General features: G+C 37.2%; 1 protein-coding gene across 1 annotated transcript in view; it reads left to right on the top strand.

The window, feature by feature from the left end:
- Positions 1-21,139, top strand: part of Col5a2 (collagen type V alpha 2 chain) — a 129,662-nt gene that overhangs the window by 55,645 nt on the left and 52,878 nt on the right. Inside the window, exons 2-6 of the mRNA XM_028765636.1 lie at positions 8,582-8,806; positions 11,856-11,869; positions 13,231-13,263; positions 14,292-14,324; positions 16,147-16,200. Of these exons, the coding sequence (XP_028621469.1) occupies positions 8,582-8,806; positions 11,856-11,869; positions 13,231-13,263; positions 14,292-14,324; positions 16,147-16,200 (359 nt within the window). The remainder of the gene's footprint in view (positions 1-8,581; positions 8,807-11,855; positions 11,870-13,230; positions 13,264-14,291; positions 14,325-16,146; positions 16,201-21,139) is intronic.

Below are 21,139 nucleotides of genomic sequence, written 5' to 3'. Positions count from 1 at the left end.
TGAGCCAGGAGTAACACTGCTTATTACACAGCTTGGAAATGGGTTTTTGGAAGGAACCACTTTGGATTTTGGGTTTCTTTCTCGAAAAAAAGAATGACCTTCAGTACAGCAAAGAAAGAAAATAAGGCATTACAGAATTAGAATCACTGAAGTTTTTGATGTCTCTGCCTTCCAACCTAGGTTCTTCCTAAGCATTCTAACATCCATGTTCGCCCCAGTTTTATGTTTAAAGAATGGTGTCCTATGAACATAGGTTCCTACTTTAGATGATAAAGGCAGGAAAGAACACATTGCTTAACTTGTTTTTTCTTTCTAGCATTTGGCATAATTATAGATGATAGATTTTTGTTGAATGAATAGCATTATCAACAGATACTCAATATATTATTTTGTTGTTTCTTACATGGGTAAATTGTCTGTTTTATAATTTGAAAATATTTTTGTTGTCAAAGGTAGTAAACAGTTAAAACATTTAAGAAAAGACTGAGCCCACTCAGGGAATCTTGACTTACTCACTTTGCATACTTCACCCAAGGGCTCCCAGTTTGATGCAGTACTGGATTTCCACTCTCCTCCTGCCATGTGTCCTGATGCTCTAAGTTGAAGGCTTGAATTATGTTCTGTTACCAAGTAAGACCCTGAGGATGATTGGTTATTTATGCTATTTCCTTTTAAGATAACTAACACAATTTAAAGTTTTATATTCCTTCCACTCCTAGCTTACTTGAAGTCTATTTTTTTGTTTGTTCTGTTTTTGTTTGTTTTTGTGTGTGTGTGTTTATAAAGAATTTTCTTTTTTTATTGGATATTTTCTTTATTTACATTTCAAATGTTATCCCCTTCCGCAGTTCCTAAACTCCTCATCTCATCCCCCACCCCCTACTTCTATGAAAGTGTTTCCCCACCCACCCACCCACCCACCCACCCACCCACTCCTGGCTCCCTGCCTTGGCATTCCCTACACTGGGGCATTGAGGCTTCACAGGACCTTGATATTGTTGTTCTTCCTTTGGGGTTGCAAACCCCTTCAGCTCCTCCATTGGGGACCCAATGCTCAGTCCAGTGGTTGGCTTTGAGCATCTGCCTCTGTATTTGTCAGGCTCTGGTAGAACCTCTCAGAAGACAGCTATATCAGGCTCCTGTCAGCACACATGTGGCATCCAAAATAGTGTCTGGGTTTGGTGACTGTACATGGGATGGAACCCCAGGTGGGGCAGTCTCTTGATGGCCTTTCCTTCAGTTTCTGCTCCACACATTTTCTTATATCTCAAGAAAGAGGTGAACTTTGTCAAATCAAAGAAATCTTGCAGGGAGGGTTTTGGAATGATCACTGTGTGCTTACTTCTATTTTCTGTCCCAGTCTAGGTGACTGTTCCTCATTATAAGGACATTTAGAGTAATAGGACAATTAACAAACAGTTGACTGAACAAGAGAAGAGAAATTATTATAGCATAAGGATATTGCATAATTTCTACAGAGAAGAACAGAGGGAACCATAGTTAAAGGCTCTTAGATTATTTGCAATTTTTAATTGTATGGCATAATATTAGCACAGACATGGATTTAAAATTATTGTCTTTAGGTTCAGTGAAGAAAGGTTAGGGATGTCTCTCTGTGTTACAAAGATTTCAATATGGACCTGTCTTAACTTTTAAAGATTTATTTTATCTTCTCTGTTTCTGTCTCTCTGTCTCTGTCTGTCTCTGTCTGTCTCTGTCTGTCTCTGTCTGTCTCTGTCTGTCTCTGTCTCTGTCTCTGTCTCTGTCTCTCTCTCTCTCTCTGTACGTGTGTGTGTGTTTGTGTGTGTGTGAGTGTGTACCATGTGTGGAGATATCCTTGGAGGCCAGAAGATATTATTAGATTCCCTGAAGCTGTAGTCACAGAGAATGTGAGCTTTGTGGGTTAGCAACTGAACTCAAGACCACTTCAAGAGTAGCAAGTGCTTATAACCTGATAATATCTCTCCATCCTGGTCCCTCCTCCCATACCTCATTTTTTTCCTTTTGAGATAAAGTATCATGACATAGCACCAGCTGGTTTTAAACTTGAGGTTGCTTATGCAGGCATTTGGTTTGCATTTATACTATGTATGAAGAAATGGAAATGTGGGGTGTGGCTCATTGTTGGCAAGCAGCACTTTAAAAAACTTAGTTTCTGATTATTTATTGTTATAAGAAGGTGGGTTTGCTCTGCCATCTAGTGATTAAGAATTATATTTAGACAATTAAGTTTGAAAGCACATAGATTTATATGAAAACAGGTTTGTGAAAAAAATTTTAAAGTATAGGGCAATTGTGTTGATTTCAAGTAAAATATGGTCAAATGTGGGACAGAGAGAGGCCTGCCTAGTCTTGTGAACTAGGCTGGATTTACTCACTATCCTTGAGTTCCATGGAGAGGTTCTTTGAGGGCGCCAGCAGGGGTGGGGGAGGGCGGTACTCTCAGAGCTGGCTCTGTCCACATTCTCCACCACATTCGGGGATGATTAGCTCATGTGTGTGTGGGCGTAGTTGTGGGTCTCTTGTGACTTCCACCCGCAGCAGCTCAGGGAGGCATGCCTCCAGAGAGAAGCATAAGCATGGGATCCTTGACTGAGTTTACTCTACACTGGGCTGTGAGAAGCTGCTGGGGCACCCCTAGGAGGAGAGAGAAATCAGTCTGAAGTCCCGTGGTGGGCAGGGCCTTTTGAGTGGACCCGGAGGCTGGTGGCCTCCATTCTGGGGCTCCCAGATGCCACTGGGGGGCCATGGCAGAACAGAGATGAGGGAGAGGGGGAGAGAAGAAAGAAGTCCTGGCAGTGTCCCACATGAGAGACTCTGTTACCAGCACTCGCTTGGCAGGGTTGGCTAGCTTGTTAGGTCCCTGTGGCTGGAACACAGAGAAGTCTTCTAGGGGAGATTAGATGAGGCTCGATAGTTGGGACTTTCTCCATGGTTCCCCACGGTGGGCCCCAAAAGACACGAGGGAGCCCGTAGTTCCGAAAGGGTTTATTTTTCATGACAGATGGTAGTTGAATCTGGATGCACCCCCGACTTAGTCAGGGCTGGACCTGACTTAAATAGGGAAGGAGGAGGGTCTGGGAAAGGAATACATAATTGGCTATGCCCTCTGGTCTTTAGGTATCTCATTAATATGGAAATTTCTCTAGGGCTTGAGGTCTACAGTCATGCCCTCTACCTGTGGAGGGGCTGGTAGGGGTGTTGCCCTAAGTGACTGAATGGGGCAGGCAGATCAAATGGAGGTCTTAGACCGCATGTCAGGACCCTGGGTTCTGAGGGCGTGGCCAAACACCTGCCATTGTCCCATCAGGGTCTGGGGTTCGAAACCTGTGCCCAACCAAGAACCAAGCTATACTTCCATGGTCCCACAGTCAAATACATCTCTCTCTCCTTCTAGACATCCATGCCAGGATTATTTTGGTAACTTCATAATGAAGTCAGTCTGCTGGGATATTTAGCAGAAGGAATAATTCTGTACCTTGGAAGTTAAAATCTGGAAAATTATATGACAGAAATTAGAAAAGAATAAAAATACTGCCAGATCTCAACCTCTTCTAGATTTTAGGGACCTCAATAAATTATAAGTAGCAACAAATGTAAGGAGTACAAAATTACATGTTTGCAGGATGTTGAATGTGTGTGTCTGCATGTGTTTTATAGGACTTAAATTTAGACTCTAGATGTTGAATTGACTAGCAGATTTGAGGGCACTATTGGATTTCTCAAGGTGTCATTTGAAAAGTCATACTCTTTTTTTGCATTGACACAATAATAAGGTGATGACATTTTTGTAACTCTGTTCAACAAACTGATCACCATTTTGTTTCCTTTTCTGCTTTTCATTTAAATAAATGCCATGTACAAACAGAAGGGACAGTAGCCACACTATGTACAGCTGCCACATAAGAACACAGAAGATAGAGTGCAAGGTGCTGTTTTGTAGCCTTCCTTGCTCACTACACTTCTTTCATTCATACACTAACAGTGAGCTTTCACTGAGCCTTCTGTGATGGCAACAAATTCTTGTGTGGGCGAGGAGAAGGCGTGTTTGGTCTTGAATGTGGTTTTTCATCTCCTTGCCATTTAAAAGCATTCAAAGTACACATCTATATCATCTAAATTTAATTATAAATTCTCAGGAGAAAAATACCAGAAACGAATCTGGGTGTAACACCAGCTTTTAGTGTTGCCATTTAAAGAACAAGCAATACGGTGACCCTCTTCTCTGCTCCTTGAGTTTAGGTCACATAGTCTTAAATTACTCTTATTTGTGTTAACACGGGACTGAAAGAGTGAGTCTTTTTTTTCCAATACTCCTACTCCTTTTTTCTTAAGGTCCAAGAATAAGTTTATTTGGCATCCAGAGAAAACAGCAGAGATTAACTGAAAATCCCAGCAATCATTAAGAGATGATATAGAACAAGACATGCCTTTTAAGTTAGGAATAGAAAAAAAAATACCTTATTAATGAAGACAAAAGTACTTCAAACAGCACAAACGGACTAGTGAGCTGGTTCTGAAAGCCTTTTAGGAATCTTTCTGGAAGTAACTTCACAAATAGGATTAAGCCATTTGTTGAAGAGGTTCTTACACATTTCAGTAATATATAGTTGAAAATTTACACACCATCTTGTATATCTTCCTGACTTCCCAATTTTTTTATTTTTTATTTCATTTGATATATTATATATATTATACACATCTAATAATATACTGTATCTAAGAATACTTCATTATAATGTATAAGTTTAAATTGGTAGTTGATAGCATGCAAGTGTTAAAAAATTAAAATTATATAGCATAATGCACTCTATATTAATTATATTTAAATAACATTTATATATTTATATAAATTTGTTTTTTATTGTCTCAGTACATATAACTTCAAATATTGTATGTAGCATTATATATAACAATTCATAGGTATAAACATGTGATGTTTCATAGTGACATATTTTTAATAACAGAACACATGCATTCATTATTTGATCAATAAGCACATACCTGCTAATACCCATTCCCACTAATGTACATTAGTACTATGTACTAGTACTATGTCTGAATATTATTGATCTCCAACCTTGACCACCCAAATTGTGAGAGAAATAGCTATCTGGCTTTATGGAGAATTTCATTTTTAAACAATGAGTTTAAAACCAGTAAATAGATAGATACTGTTTCCTTAACCATAAGGCTTAACGAACAAAGTATTTTATTTTAAAATTACATTTATTCATTTACTATTTGTGCCTGCTCTTGTTTGTGTGGAGGAGATGGACATATAGAACTTGAATAAGAAAGTCAGAAGACAAGTTTAGGGCCTGCTTTCTTTCCCTCTGTGGATTTCCTGGGGTTGAACACAGATCATCAGGCTTGGCTAAAGATGTACTGATTGATCAAATAATGAATGCATATGTGTTCTGTTTTTAAAAATATATTACTATGGAACATCAGATGTTTATATCTGTGAATTGTTATGTATAAGGATACATACAATATTTGAAGTTATATTTACTGAGGTGAAGTTATACCTACAACGACATCTTGCTGGCCCAGCAATTATTTTTAATTTATGAAGTTAAGGTAATTGTTCAATTGATTATGAATATAGTCCATGTTTATATAGATCACATTTTAGACATGTTAATTTTGAATATGGAATGCATAAAATGATTTTTAACTCAAATACAATACATCTTATTGTTTGAGAATTTCAGATATGTACATAATGCAACTTAATGTGTCTTGCTCCCATTTTCTCCTCTCCAATTTCTCTGTAATCTCCTTGTTGCTTAGTCTTCCCGGTATTATGTGCTCTTCTTTAAACCCAGAGTTCATGTAGTCCTACCTGAATGCACATGGGTGTAGGAACATATATTGAAGTTGCGGTAGCCATTCATGGAACATCCATGTATATAACCAGGCTCCCTCCCAGAAGTGTCAGTTGCCAATAAATACTCAACTATGGGTGGGGCCTCATAAACCCTGCTCCAATTCATACTGAGATTTTGATTAGTTTGATCTTGTGAAGTCAGTTCCTTACAAGATGTGACGCTGATGTGTGTTCTTCTGTGTAACTGTGATATGTCTGGGACATACTGTTTGATGCAGACAACCACTGTTTCTGCATCTTACAAACCTTCCTTCCTTTTCTCTTTCTGTTTCTTCCTCCATTTTTTCCTCCCTCCCTCCCTCCCTCCCTCCCTCCCTCCCTTCCTTCTTTCCTTCCTTCCTTCTTTCCTTCCTTCCTTCTTCTTTTGAAATAGCAATACATGGTATTACTGTCTAGTTCTTTTTTTTTTTAATTGGATATTTTATTTATTTACATTTCAGGTGTTATTCCCCCATCCCCATCCCATTTCTCCTCCTCTTTTCTATTTTTATAGCATTTTAATTACATGCAAGTATTAAGGTCAGTTCTAGATTGAGAAACTAGCAATACAATAGATGCAAATAGTCAAGGAACAAGCAAGACAATAAACACAAATAGCCAAATAACACTTAAGGCAATAACAAAGTTTTGCGATCACTCCTGTGATCACTATTTCTAAGGGCTTATCAGGAAGACCAAAATATCTGAGCCTACTTCCCTGTCCTAGCCCAAAGTCATTTTCATGCCTGAAGCCTAGTTCTTTGTTCTAGGCTAAGATTTATTTATTTATTTATTTATTTATTTATTTATTTATTTATTTATATTCCTGCCTGAAATTACTAATTACTAGCCTAATTTCAGATTTCTGCTTGAAGCCCATTTGCTTGTCCTTGGTCAATGTCTGATTCCATGACAAGCAGCTTGCAAAGCTCTCTACATCTCCACTTTTTATTTCATAAACCAGACTGAGCATGTTTTAGGTGGTTCTGAGTGCCTTCGTTACCTGTTGTAGAATATACATTATCTAAAGCAATGCACTTCTTTCTTAGGTTGGTAAGGGTCTGTGTAGAATCTTACCAGTCCTTGGCTTGCCAGTCTGTTAAACTAATAACTCTGTCTGGGGATACATTTTCAGTTCTAACTGGCCTGGACAGACTCTTAAATCTTACTGCCTCCTCCTCTGCAATGATAACTGAGCCTAGAGGGTGGGACTGTGATGTAGATATCCTTGTACAATCTCTTGTTCTCAGCATTTGAAAGATGACCTGTCTATTGATGGGACCTGGGTACAGTCTTGTTATTTCTGTTTCTGTCCTGGGGCTTCACCCTCTGAAGAATTTTGTTGGTTGAGTACTCCACTGCCCCTTCTCTGTTCAATTGCCTTTCTTCTTTCTATGGCGGTATTTCAAATGTTCAGGTGAGGACTAAGTCTTAATAGGGTTGAGATGCCCATTTTTCACTGTGGTGTTGTCATGGGAAGTTACAGAGGGTCTAAGCAAGGGAACTTACTGTCTCTTTGTTGACAAAGGTCATATAGTGTTGGATTGGCACTAAGAAACTGAGAAGACCCTTGGTATTTAGCACTGTGCAATGATCCACTTTGTGGTTTAATATACATATACAGTTATTTTTCATGTTAAGTACAGCTCTTATTACTTCATATTTCCACATGCATACATATTTATAAGTATTAAAATGACTTTCTAAATATAGAAAGGTAATTAGTGAAGTTAAATAACACTATTTTTTTTACTATAACTGCCCTTAATTCATTTCAATGTAAAGATAATCCCCTTATTATCCTTATGAGTTTCGTGTTTCTTTTACAGTTTAAGAAAAACTATATAGATATGGTATCCTACATATATGTTTGGTATAGATAATGGAAACCTAATGCAAGAAACAGAAAATGGTTATTTCATTTTCACTTCATGTTTAAAACAATTCTCAGACACCCATATGGTACTCTTTGGAAATTTCTCCCAGTACATGAGTCAGCTTGAACTGTTTGCATGGGTTTTACTTGTATAAATTCTCTAGGGAGTTTAGTCATGTAGGGACTGAGTTTACATATTCTGTCTGGAAATCCTTATTTGCTCTTTATCAGACCTTATTATGTTCAATCACTCATAATATCAAAAGTAAAACCTTATGAGAAGCATTCTTTCACTATAAAGCCTACTTTTTTTCTTTTCTTTTTGCTTCTTGCTATATTAGGGCAATGTGTATTTCAATCATTAACTTATGAGTAACTATTCACTATTTATGTATATACTAAATGTAATAAGTTCATCTGTCTTTCATCTCTCTTAATAAGATTAGCCATTTCTCTTCTCCTTCTCTTATTCCTTCTCCTCCTCCCTGACTCCTTTTGTGTATGTTTGTTAAAGACAAATGCTGATGTTGGGTAGCTACCACAGTTATTTTCTACCTGTCTTCTGGGAAAGGATCTCTCACTAAACTGTCCACCTGACTGCTCTTGGCTACAAGTATATGTGATTACATTTGCTTAGCCATTTACATGGGTGCCATGGCTCCATTTTCAGCTTGTCATACTTGTCCAGTAGAAACTTTGCCAACTGAGCCAGGTCCTTAGCCCTGGGAAGTTACTTCTTAGAACTTTTTTAAACCAAAAAGATAGTTTACTATCTTAAACATGTCCCAAATTATAAAATTTTGGATTATCAACCTCTTTTTGTTTTATTTCAGATGAATATGATGAAGAAATAGCCTGCACTCAGAATGGCCAGATGTATTTAAATAGAGACATTTGGAAACCTTCTCCATGTCAGATCTGTGTCTGTGACAATGGTGCCATTCTTTGTGACAAGATAGAGTGCCAAGATGTGCTTAACTGTGCCAATCCTATAACACCTGCTGGGGAGTGCTGTCCAGTGTGTCCACAGACATCTGGAGGTGGAGATACTGGTTTTGGTAAGAATACTCAAAGCTGATTCAGAGGATAGCTAACAACTCACCTTTATTTGGCAGTGATTATTACTTTTTAGAGTTTAACAACTCAAATGAATAATCATAACAACTAACTCAGTGACCTCAGAGATTAATTGATTTTTGAAATCATTTTGAAAAGTGTGCATATACATAATTTTAAAGTGTGGTGAACTTCCTAGAGTAAGTAGGGAACCTTTTTTCTCTACTTAGGCCATTAACATAGAAATAGACAGTATTTTTTTTGCCTTCTTAATTGTCAGAAGATCTTAGTTTGTATGGTTATATCTAACTAGAGAATGATTTGTGCCTTATAGGTGGCTGCCGTTATTGTGTTTATGAAAGGTCCCTCCCATGATATTTAGTTGACTTTCTATTATGTTGCTTAATGTACAAAAAACACTGAAAACATATTTAATTGTCTCTGGTACAAGGTTCACTCTAGACAGTGCAATGATTATTTCTCATATAATTTACTGCTCTAGCACCTTTTCTTACATTGTCTTAACAATCTAGGGTGTGTGTAATGTGGACCACATACTAGAAGGAAATGGAATCAATTTCTTGGAGAAATGAATGGTACAAGTTACTGGTTTTAAAATTATTTTTTTCAAGAAAAATATCTGTGCTTAACTGACATTATATTTTGGATTATGCATCAAAGATACAGGCATACAATATCATTTATATTTTTTAATGAGTTAGGTAAGATCAACATTAAGCATTTAGGTTGTTTGCTTCAGTCCTTATACTAATAATTGTCAAGAAATTATCAAAGCTTCATTTTTTTCAAATTCCATTAAAAATAGCAATAAATAAAATAAAATATTCAACAGTACACACATAGAAAGATTAGACACCAACTTGTGTCTTTTTATCTTGGGATTATTTATTTATTTATTTATTTATAGACAGGTTCTCATGTATACCAAACTGGCCTTTAACAAATTTAGCCAAGGATAGCCTTGCTTTCTACATACACTTAGTGTTACTAAGTACCAAGCTGCACATTCAGCTCAAAAACCTAGTAAAGTCATAGGTGTGTCTAAGAAAGAAGGCTTTTCAGCAGGAACAATGAACAATGAATAGGAGGAAAAGCAAGTTTCTGAAATAAGAAGTTGAACAATGAGGCGATAGTGGCCCACTTACAGAAGAGATATAGATGACATCATGGGAAGAGAAAAATAATAAATAAAAATCAAGATGAATTAAACACATTAAAAGACACTGTACATGCAGAAGATATATGTATTCTTGAAAAGTATCCAAAGAAGACACTAATGTAATGGAGCAGAACAAACCATTAAAGAAAACCATCTTAGCACTAACAATGCTTGGGCAAATAATTTTGTTAATTGGGCAAACTGAGCAGAAATTTGGAAATTATAATTTAGGCTTCTGTGCATTTTTTATGACTGGTAACATATAGTAGGTAGCCACTCTAGACAAGTTTGCTTAAGGCAATAAATACTGTAGGTTCCAAAACCAGGGGCCCCCCCCCCCGGGCGCGGTGGGGGGGGGGGGGTTTTTTTCTAGACAAGGTTTCTCTTTATAGCCCGGGCTGTCCTGGAACTCACTCTGTAGACTAGGCTGGCCTCGAACTCAAAAATCCGCCTGCCTCTGCCTCCCAAGTGCTGGGATTAAAGGTGTGCACCACCACCGCCTGGCTCCTTTGATTCTTAAGAGCCAGCAAGCATACATTTTTTCCCCTTAACACTGCACAAAAGAATTTAGAGATCTGTCTGCCTTTGCTAAGCACAGAGGATAAACTAGTTGGGTGGAGATCTTGCCCCAAAATTACCACTTCTATCCACCTGGTTTTAACCTTGCTGTGTCCCAAACTGACCTTGAACTCAGGAATCTGACTGCCTTTGTATGCTTCTGACAAGCTGGCTCATTAATGTAGCTCTCCTTATTCCTTTAGATTCATGAAGCCCCTCATGATTCATATTACATCCTTATATTTTGCATAGTTGAGAAATTATGTGCTGTCCTGAAGGTCCCAGCATTTACCAATTTGTGAAGACACAGCCATACCCTCGACCCCTGGACTCATGCAGTTTCTAATTCTCATAGAGTCATTGACATTTACAGAGAGGGCATTCTTCAGAGGAATATGAAAAAATGTATGTCATTACATAAACAAGGCACATCACAGCAACCATCGACACTGGTGGAGGCTCACACCGGGGCCTTATCCCGGGGTTAAAAACAATGCACCATATCACTTTGTCCCCACCAGGGCCATCGTGTGCTCAGAATCTCCTGGAGGCTCTCACCAGGGCCCTGTTCCAGGGGCAGGAACTCTGTCCACACCAGGCAGGGCCAAGCTAGGCTCAGTAGCAGGTAATAAGTTGTCTTTAGTAATAAGAAAAGACCAGAAACGAACCAGATAACTTACAGTGGGGAAAGTGATGGTGCTAAATGCACTGTGCTGGTTCATAAAACGGGTCCTGGTTTGAAAATAGAAAAACTACACTCATGTAACAATTTCTGATTTAAATGTCTATAACTATTTGCAGACAAGAGAAGAATATGGAAAAATTATAAGGTGCTTGCCATTATTTGCTTATTTATGAAAAGGATTATAATAATATACATGAAACCAGTAATAGTGGCAGGGATGAGGAGCCGGGAACAGAGGACAGGATATGAAGGAGATGTCCACTGAAGCATTGGGCACAGTACATTTTGCATTTGAACTAAATTACTCAACACATTAAAAATATTACAAACAACGGGGAACATCCATTGAATATAATTCATGATAAAATGCCTAGTGTTATAGTTTTGCCAATACTAGAATCTCTATGAATGTTGTGAAGAAAATTATGATCATATGAGACTATTCTAATATATGAACTATTTCTTTTGTTGGAATTGATTCTGGACAGTTTTTGAGCTCTGCTGTACTGGGGAGGTAACATGTTTGTGTTGAAATCTACATCCATAGGAAATATACTCTTGAAAGCATATATGCAAGATGTTTTTCACAGTTGTTCTTCATATTAATGTAATTTTTTTCTTTTTGTAGGTAGAGGAAGAAAGGTGAGTTTTACTTAGCATGATTCCTTTTTCATAGGCAAAATTCTTTCTGAGATTATCTGCACAGAACTGTGCTCTGAAATGTTTGGAAACATATCTTAAATATCAATCATGTATGCCACTCACTCATTGATATTCAAGGATGTTCACTGTAGTTCTTTTCTTTTAATTTGACAGTTTAGGAATACAGCAGGGCAGCTTTGATTAGGTAAACGAGAGTACGTAAAACTGATGGGACGCGTCAGAAAGTTAACTCTGGCTATATCCAGAGTGTTAACTGAGAGAAGGTCTTCTGAGTATTTCCCTTGCTTCCAAAATTCTGTATTGCCCACAGATTTAACTTTATAATTAGGTGGAATAATAATACATGTGAGAGAAGAAATTTAGTAAATTCAAATACATTCCTCCTGCAGTCCTTGCTCTTAAAATATATGTGTTGAAGTCATACTTCTGTTCCCCAGGTGCTTAATGAAATATAACATTTTATAATGTGTTAATTGATATTAATTCATTAATAATGATGGGTTCAAGAGATAATCAAGGAAGCAAAATAGGCAGACACAATGATGGCATTAAGGAGATCAAAATCACAGGAAGACAAATACTGGGGCAGATAACACTAAATAGTATATGAAGAAATATACATCAGACCACACAGTCACAAGACCAGACTATACACTTCAAGACTGCAGTTCTGCTATTCAAATGGGAAGCCACCGACTTGACTTTACTTGCTGTGCCTTCACTGAGGCACGTAGACTGGCCTGGCAGTCTCTTTCTATTCAGTTCACTTTTTCCAGCTTGCCCCTCAGAGATTGGGGAAGTACACAACTAGAACGACTGCACCTTTTGTTCAGATGAGACAAGCGTATTTACCTTCAGTTACTCTTGACATTTGCTATGAATTCTATGAAAGAGAAACAGATGGCAAGATTGGTATTTGATATTTCTGAAAGCCCTGTCATTTAGGATGTGTGTGAAACTCAAGTCCTTTCCTATGGGTTTCCTTTTGTGATTTGAATCTTTAGGGAGATGTTTCAGTTATGTTCTGTATTTATATCTTTCCCCTTGACCTTTTTTAATCCTAGTCAATTCTTTGCTATTGATGTAGTAAAAAATGAAGTATATCAAAACTTTGCTCATTCCATATGCTAGATTTGTTCTATGTCCTTTAGATGAGTAGAAATTTTATCTACAAATAATGTATGGCTGGATGCCTTGATTATTGAAAATTAACCTTTTGTTCTCAAGGTTAACGTTTCTTAGAAATTCCCAGTGTTTTCCATAGCCTAATGTGACATGTTATTACTCTAAATACTTTATATTTTCTAATTGGTATCTTTTCCTTAAAAAATTCTTCCTAGGGACAAAAAGGAGAACCAGGATTAGTGCCTGTTGTAAGTATATGTTTATTTGTATGATATATATATATATATATATATATACACATATATATATACATATATATATGTATATATATCTCACAAATATAACTATAGGAGTTGTATATTATTACTTTCTCTCAAAAATAAAGTTATTTTATAATGAAATATTTTAGTATAACATGTATAAAATAAAATACAATATTATTTGATACAATTTTCTACATTAAATTTTATAGTCATATGACTGACAATACAAAATCATGATTTCATAATATTTAATGTATCACATGTATATATACTGTCAGTTAATATTAATGTTCTTGGTCTAATGTTCCACAATTTTAGAAGTGTGCTATACCTTGATCCTGATTGAGATTCCACATTAATACAAAATCCTTAGGTTGTATTTATCCTTGTAGGTAAGCAGAAGATTCACCGTGATATTATGGAATTGTTATCATTTTAACCCACAGATTTTATGGCAGTTTTCATCAATCTGTTAAGGGAAAAGGCTACAGAGTTAATTATTTAGTATTATATATATATATTTCTACTTTACCTTTAAGTTCCATTTTTCTCAATTTTTGTGAAAAGTAACGCTTCCTATAGTTTCCCCTTTTCATGTTTGATATATCTTAGATTCCAAATATTTGACATTTATTAAGCCATATAATTCTATGAGGTTATTTTATACACACCATTTGCATTTAAGTCTTTGTATATATTATCACTTGAAGAAGCTTAGTATACAGAGAATATATAATCAGTTCAAGGTCACACAGTTGTCATGAAGGGAAACTTTGGGTGTGCCCTTGTCTTCAGTGTGGGTGTATCAGTCTCCATTGCAAATATTACATTCCTGTGTTAGAGCTTAAACTAGTTGATGTTTTAGCTCAGAAGGCAGGGGGAGTACAACTGGTTAAGAACATCTACATTCTTAAAGATTCTTCTGTGCTTTTGTTTTTATTCATCGGACTATTGAATTTTCCAAGTATTTGTGGAAATCTTTGTCTTTACAAATTTCCTTGTTTGATGTTTAGGTCACAGGCATACGCGGTCGTCCAGGACCTGCAGTAAGTATTTTTCTCCAGTATTTGTTGTGGTTACAGAGCATCTTTGTTGACAAGGCATACATGTGAAAATAGCAGGGCACAGAAGAGTCCTTGACCTCCTAAAGTATTTGACTCAAACCATCTTCAGATTTAGACTTCTTATTTTGAAGCAATGCATGGTACATAAGGGCCAGTTTCATCCTGAAGTTGATAAACTTTATTTTTCCTTAAGCATTAGCTTTTCTGTTAGTGAAAGGAAAAGCAAGCTATATTTACATTGTTAATTTGATATTGACCTTGTTCTTTAAATGAAAGCATATTTGTGTGCTGACTAATTAAGAGAGATTTATTTACTTAAGTAATACATTGCAATAGAATTGAGAAGTTATATGTTGTAATTATTTAAAACTGGCTTCTGGTCAAGCCGACTGTCTAAGCTGCAGCGGCTCTGCCTAGCCCAGCCGCCATGTGTCTCGGCTTGGGGCCACGTGCGCACTGTAGCTAGAACCGGCCCACCAGAAACACCAGTCCTGCCACCCACTAGATGCCAGTATGAGAGATGGCTCTGCCAATCGTCCACACTGTCTCCGCAAGGCAGGGCATTACCCAGCCCATTCCACTATCCATTCAGGCGAGTAAGAGAATGAGACTCTAATTTTTATAGATTAATCAAAGGCTTTATATGTTTGATAATGATTAATAACAAGATTTCCATCCAAAGATAGTTGTATCCCAATTAGCTAACCTAATTATAAGTTTATAAGTTGTTCCCCACGAGTGCTCTCCATACCTGCCTACATCTCTGCCCTCTCTAGCTCCTCCTTTTCCTCTCCTTACTCCTCCCACCTTAGCTCCTCCTACAGTTATATACTAGCATGAGATCTTTCTGGCTTTGCATGAAGACTAATTATCTTGAACTTGGGCTATCAATAGCATTTTTAGGTAACTAACAAATAATGTGTGCTCATGTAAACACCATTTAAATCTCAAAAACCCATCAGATCTTTTGAAATAAAATACTAAACTCTAACAGACTCATTTTAGGCCATTGTAAGTTTCTGCTTTCACAGTGTTGTTGAGCAGGACATGGCATCAAGACACATAGTTCCTACTTTTCAGGAGGCTGAGGCAAGAGGATCCTTAGAGCCAAGGAATTTCAGGGCTAGTCTGTAAAACAATTTAATACAAAATCAAATAAAACAACAGGAACAATATTGTCTGTTGAAACAAATGATAATTTTGAAATAAAATATTTGTAAGTAGAACAGAAACTGTGGTAATTATAATTTAAGACATTATAAGTAGATTATATTTGTGTGTATGTATATGCAGTAAAAATAATACATTGAGTCATCTAGTGAATATATGTAGTGACAGAACACTGACAGCAGCAGACCAGTAATGACTGACCTGGAGTATTGTGCACTTGTTTGAATGCACATATTTTACCAGATAATTGATAACTTAGGGTTCACTCTTTTTTGTGAGTCTCCACACCTGAACTCTTTTTTTTGTGCCTAGATCTTAATGGCCAAGGATTTATGTTGGAAGAAGTCTGTAAAAATAGTGCTTAAAAATTCATAATTACTAGTTACCCTAATATGTTTAGCTACAAAGCATCTTTCTTTATGCATCATCTAATTGTTTACGGATCTTCAAACTTTACTCTTAAAGCACTCTTCCCTTTTGTGTATAAAATATTGACATGCACAGACTTTGTTGTCCAGTATTTCATTACTCTAAATTAAAATGTGATGTTTCTGTGCCAATGTTCTTATATCAATTGAATCCTTAAAACATTATTCATAAATGTTTATGTGTATAATCTTAATTTATGTTCTAGGGCCCTCCAGGCTCACAAGGACCAAGAGGGGACCGAGGCCCCAAAGGAAGACCTGTAAGTTGACTCCCTGGACCCCCAGTGTGCATCAAATGAGCTGATTTACACTTTCTTCCTTGAGAGACTATTATAATAAATTCAACAAAAAATTATGATCATGAAATGATCTTACAGCTGTCTAAAATCAGAAGAAATTACTGAATGAAAATTATTGCCTACTGTTTACTAAAGAGGTAGCATGACTGCAATCACTTATGCTTCATAAGGTCAAATTAAAATCAATTTGACTAAAGAAACAGAGTTGTTGTGCTGAGATCAGAAGCCATCATTCATTGGTAAATAATGAGAAGAATGTGTAGTCAGGGTAAAGCGCCCGAACTCTATGACGTTTAGTTAGCTGTGGAAATACATAACTGGATAGAGGAAAAAGATACTATTAGTGAGTAGAATTTACTTTCATGTGGTTACACAGAAAATTTATTTCCTAAGAAAAATTATTTTCTTTCCAAGGTACAGCTGCTATAGAGAGCTAAAGCGTGACATCATCCAGTCACTGTATAGGCTCATTATCTACTTGCATACAAGCTATGTTATTTTCTTATTATAATTATGTTTTCTTACTTTTCACTCTAAAATATAAGGTATTTCATATTTTGAATGACTGGATTAAATTTTTGTGACTATTGTCCTGTATTTAGATGAGAAAATTTTCATGTTATTTAATTTTTATCTCCAACTGTAGCTACTGAAATTTAACTTTGAATGGAAATTTAGCTGTTCAAATATGTTTTGTCAATATGTAACTGGAAGAAATAGATAAACAAGGGGGGGCAACGCATGACTTACATGAGTAGAATATATTTTAGGTCATACTGTTTAGGGCACTTGCTGCTAGTTTCCTTAAAAAGCATCTACACATTTCACCAAGAATAGAACATTTCTATAATGGAGCTGCCATTAGGGATGGAGTTCATAGGCCTATAGGTGAATGACAGTGCTCCCAAGGAAGTTGGGACCATTTATGGGGGAAGAAATTATATTCTCTCATTCTGCTGCACACACTCCATTGCTGTCCCACTGAGCTATTTCACAGCATTAGTAGGTTAAAAACTTTTAGCTCTTCAGGTGTCACTAGAAAATGAAAACGACAGGCAGAAGGTGAATTCCATTGGGTGAAGTCTGGGTGAATTACACAGAAGAGATATTTTACCAGTGTAGCTGTACATTGTGTATGTTTAATGACACTGCCCAATGCATACATGAAAATTGCTATGGGAACAATGATTGCAGGTTCAGAATTTCTCGTTAGAAAAGAATGAAATTAATCCCCAGCCCCTCTTCCTTTTTTTCTTTCATAGTGAGGTACTTTTTTCTTATCTTAGTCCCATGGTAGAGAACGTTGATCAGATATAATTCTGTTTGGGTATAAAAATAATGGAAAGTAGCTATTTAAAAGAGCATAGGGAAACTAGTACTGCAGGTTACTTCTTCTTCTCTCTTCTCTCTTCTCTCTTCTCTCTTCTCTCTTCTCTCTCCTCCTCCTTCCCTTTCCCCTCCCCTTCCCCCTCTTCCTCCTCCTCCTCCTCCTCATCGTCATTCTCCTTCTCTTCCTCCTCCTACTCCTCTTTCTTCTCCTCCTCCTTTTCTTCCTCCTCCTCCTTCTCCTCCTCTCAACTCTCCTGTCTCCCAAAATCCACTCCTCTGTTTCCTTCAGAAAAGAGCAGATCTCCCAGTGATATCAACTGAACACAGCATAACAACCTCAACACTATAAAATTCTTGAACCAGATAACTCCTTTTATGTTGTAGGATTCTTGTCAGCTCTATCTACCAGATGCCAGCAGCAACCCCCATTTCTCTTCTAATTGTTGCAAATAACAATGACTCGATGTTGCCAAATCTAAGCAAAATTTTACTGGATTGAAAAGTACTAATCAGATAGAAACTTGTGAAATCAGTGAGCATTGTGATTCTCTCATATAAAGTCCCAGGTTTAGAGTATATTATTCAAATTGCTTCACACTCAAAGGTCTTTGGTTTAGACTACGTTATTATCCAGGTTACTTCATGTCGACAAACTAGTCACTTATCTGGAGATGAACACTCAATGGTATGCTAAGTACAAATTGCACATGACACCTGAGGGATCATCTGTACAGTGAAAAATGCACTAGTTATTGCAGCTGTAACATTCCATAATGTGCCTGTGTGCGTGCTTACGTGTGCATGTTTTTGTGCATCAAACTGCTAACCCACAGTAGGTAAAAAGTTCTTGTGGAGTATGTAGCTTTTCTTCATGAGAACGTTTAAAGTTTGCCACCTAGTGGCCATCCACAAGTACTTTTATGCAGAGTGCTGCCTGAGAGTATTCTGGGGGATGGAAGAAATATGATGATGCACAGAACATTTGCTTACCTTAACACAAAATTTATATGATTAAGTTTAATTGAAAATATAAAATGTATTTTAATGTATTCCCAATTATAGTTCATTTTTATCAATAAAATGTCTATATGTTTTTCTTATTCTCATTAAATTGTTTACATTCATTTTGTTTTAGAAAACTTTCTTAAATGTTTACTAATTTAAATTTCAAATTGTGTTAGACTAACACACAATGGATATTTAAAGGCAAGTCCAGGAAACTACAGAAGAGACCAAATCAGACCCAGCTTAGTATCTGATCCATCTTAATCGATGTATATATTAGCAATTTAGAGAATTAAACTAGCCATATCTCTTTCTGTTCACATAAAAAGTAAATATCTTTTTCTGTTTATTTTGGAAATATTTTTGGAGTTAATGTTTTATTTCTGTTACCTTTTGAGTATAATAAGTTATCATTTAGTAGTTTAATTGGGGGTGGGGGAACTATGAATAAGCTCAAGTTCTACTGCATTGTTCTGGTGTAGAAGTAAAAGGAGCCCTCACACAGTATGATTCAGGAGCCTGAGTCAATAGCTGGAATAAGCTTGCTCATGCATGCAAAAAGAGCTTAGTGAATTGTCAGTGGTTTAGATGTAAGAAGGAGGTTGATTTTTAAAATATATGAATGTTTTTCAAGAGATTTTGTTTTGAATTTCCTAGACTAGCTTTTCTACCTTAATACAAAGACATCAATGGGGGCCAGAGCATAGAACAGGTCACAGGCGGCAGCTCTGTACCCAACCCCAGAAAACTGAGAGAAAGAGGGACTCCTAGGAGCTTTAACACAGGCAGCATCCCAGGTAAAATTGAATCACCCATGATGTCTGCTGTTAGAAGTTCTAATCCAGATGCTGGCCTCCAAACTTATACTACTCAGACCTTTGAAGGACCACTGACAAGAACATCAAACAGCTAGAGATTGACATCACCAATCTGAAGAAATCCCTCGTTTCACTGTCTGAAGAGACCTCCTAAAACTGCAAAGATCTTTATTGGACTTGATTTACCCTATTATAACAGAAAAGGCTGTGTACAGCTCAAGGCTGTGTACAAGACAAGGAAGGTTAAAGAGAGCATGAAATAGGCAGTGAAGGCTCCAAGAAAAATCAGAGAGAGAAAGAGACAGATGAATTCTGGTACAAGAATTGGTTTTCAGCCTCTCCAAGGTGGTCAACCCAATTTCCTCCCATCTTGGGGCCATTATTTGGGTTCTTTTAGCTTTTATCTGCTGGTCCCTGGCCCTCAAATAGGCGCACTAACTCTGTGATACAACAGATGAATAATTTGGTAGCAAAACCTACTCAGATACATTATCATAAATTAGCTATGAAGACCACGAGACTCAAGATGAGGTTGTTACTTTATACAGTGTGTTTCCAAAACCCATCTCCACCCAACCTAAAAGGGGGAACTTCTGCCCCTAGACCAAGCAGAGAGGGGCCACCCAGAACCCCCTCTGACAGGCGATCTGAATTCTTGCTTAGGCTGTGAGGCTAAGCACTGCAAGGGAATATAAATAAAAGATAAAAATATCTCTCTGGGTTCCCTGAGGGACAAGCCTGCAGAGGGTTGCGTAGGGGTTGATGTCAAAAGTATCCCCTCTCCAGGAAAAAGACATCGGGATGGGTATGGCCCTCATGCCTCACTGGACAACGACAGGGGGACTGGAGCCATTACAAGGTCCCCTTCAAGTACTGGAGGTCAGGCCTCTATCCCCGCCTTTGCAAGATTAGAATTGCCACAGCCCTTCTATACTTAGAGAAGGGAGGAGATGTCAGGGGCAGCCCTGCTTACACACTGAAGGCCTAAAATCAGCCATAGGCCTAAAATCAGCAATAGGCCTGTCATACATGTATACTAACACCAAGTCTTGGGTCTCAGTGGAAAAACATTGAAACAGATGGCTATAAGCTAATGTAAACAGGCAGCTTTTGTGGAAATTTACCAGTCTGAGTAGTCACAGACCTTGTAAATAGGTAGCCTTGGCAGATAATACCAACTTAGATAAGGACAAGCGAGTCATAGGCAGAGTCATAGTGACTTGTCCCCCAGCCGATACCTGGTTCTGAAGCTTTCTGTATTCCCCCTGAACACCCACATTCCAGTGTCATTCCCTTCTCCCCACCCTGCCTTTCTGTGTTTATAACCCTTGTGTGAATGAATTACGATTTGAGAAAAAATAAATTATATAAAAAAACAAAGACATAAATGTTTTTTGGCACACTACTGAAAGACATGGATGGTTGAATATAACAAGGTATGATTAGCCAGCTTCTTCAGCTTCTTCTAGCCTTCTCATCTGCACTGTTGGTCCTGATTTGAATTGCTGGCTGTGGGCCAAAAAGAGCTACCCCCTTGACTAAGTATTAGAAGCTTCTGTTATTTTTAAACAGCACCATACCACTTTAATCTCCACATTTAGTGAAAAGAGTGAAATTATCTGGTGACGTTTGTGTTCTTCTCTTTCCTATCAGAGCTTATTAAGACTTTTAAGATTAACATACACACACACACACACACACAGAGAGAGAGAGAGAGAGAGAGAGAGAGAGAGAGAGAGAGAGAGAGA

Source organism: Grammomys surdaster, unplaced genomic scaffold (assembly GCF_004785775.1).
Source record: "Grammomys surdaster isolate TR1022 unplaced genomic scaffold, NIH_TR_1.0 165, whole genome shotgun sequence".
In the NCBI taxonomy this organism is placed as follows: domain Eukaryota; kingdom Metazoa; phylum Chordata; class Mammalia; order Rodentia; family Muridae; genus Grammomys; species Grammomys surdaster.
Note: the sequence above shows the minus strand (reverse complement) of the source record. Positions and strands in the feature narration are given on the sequence as shown.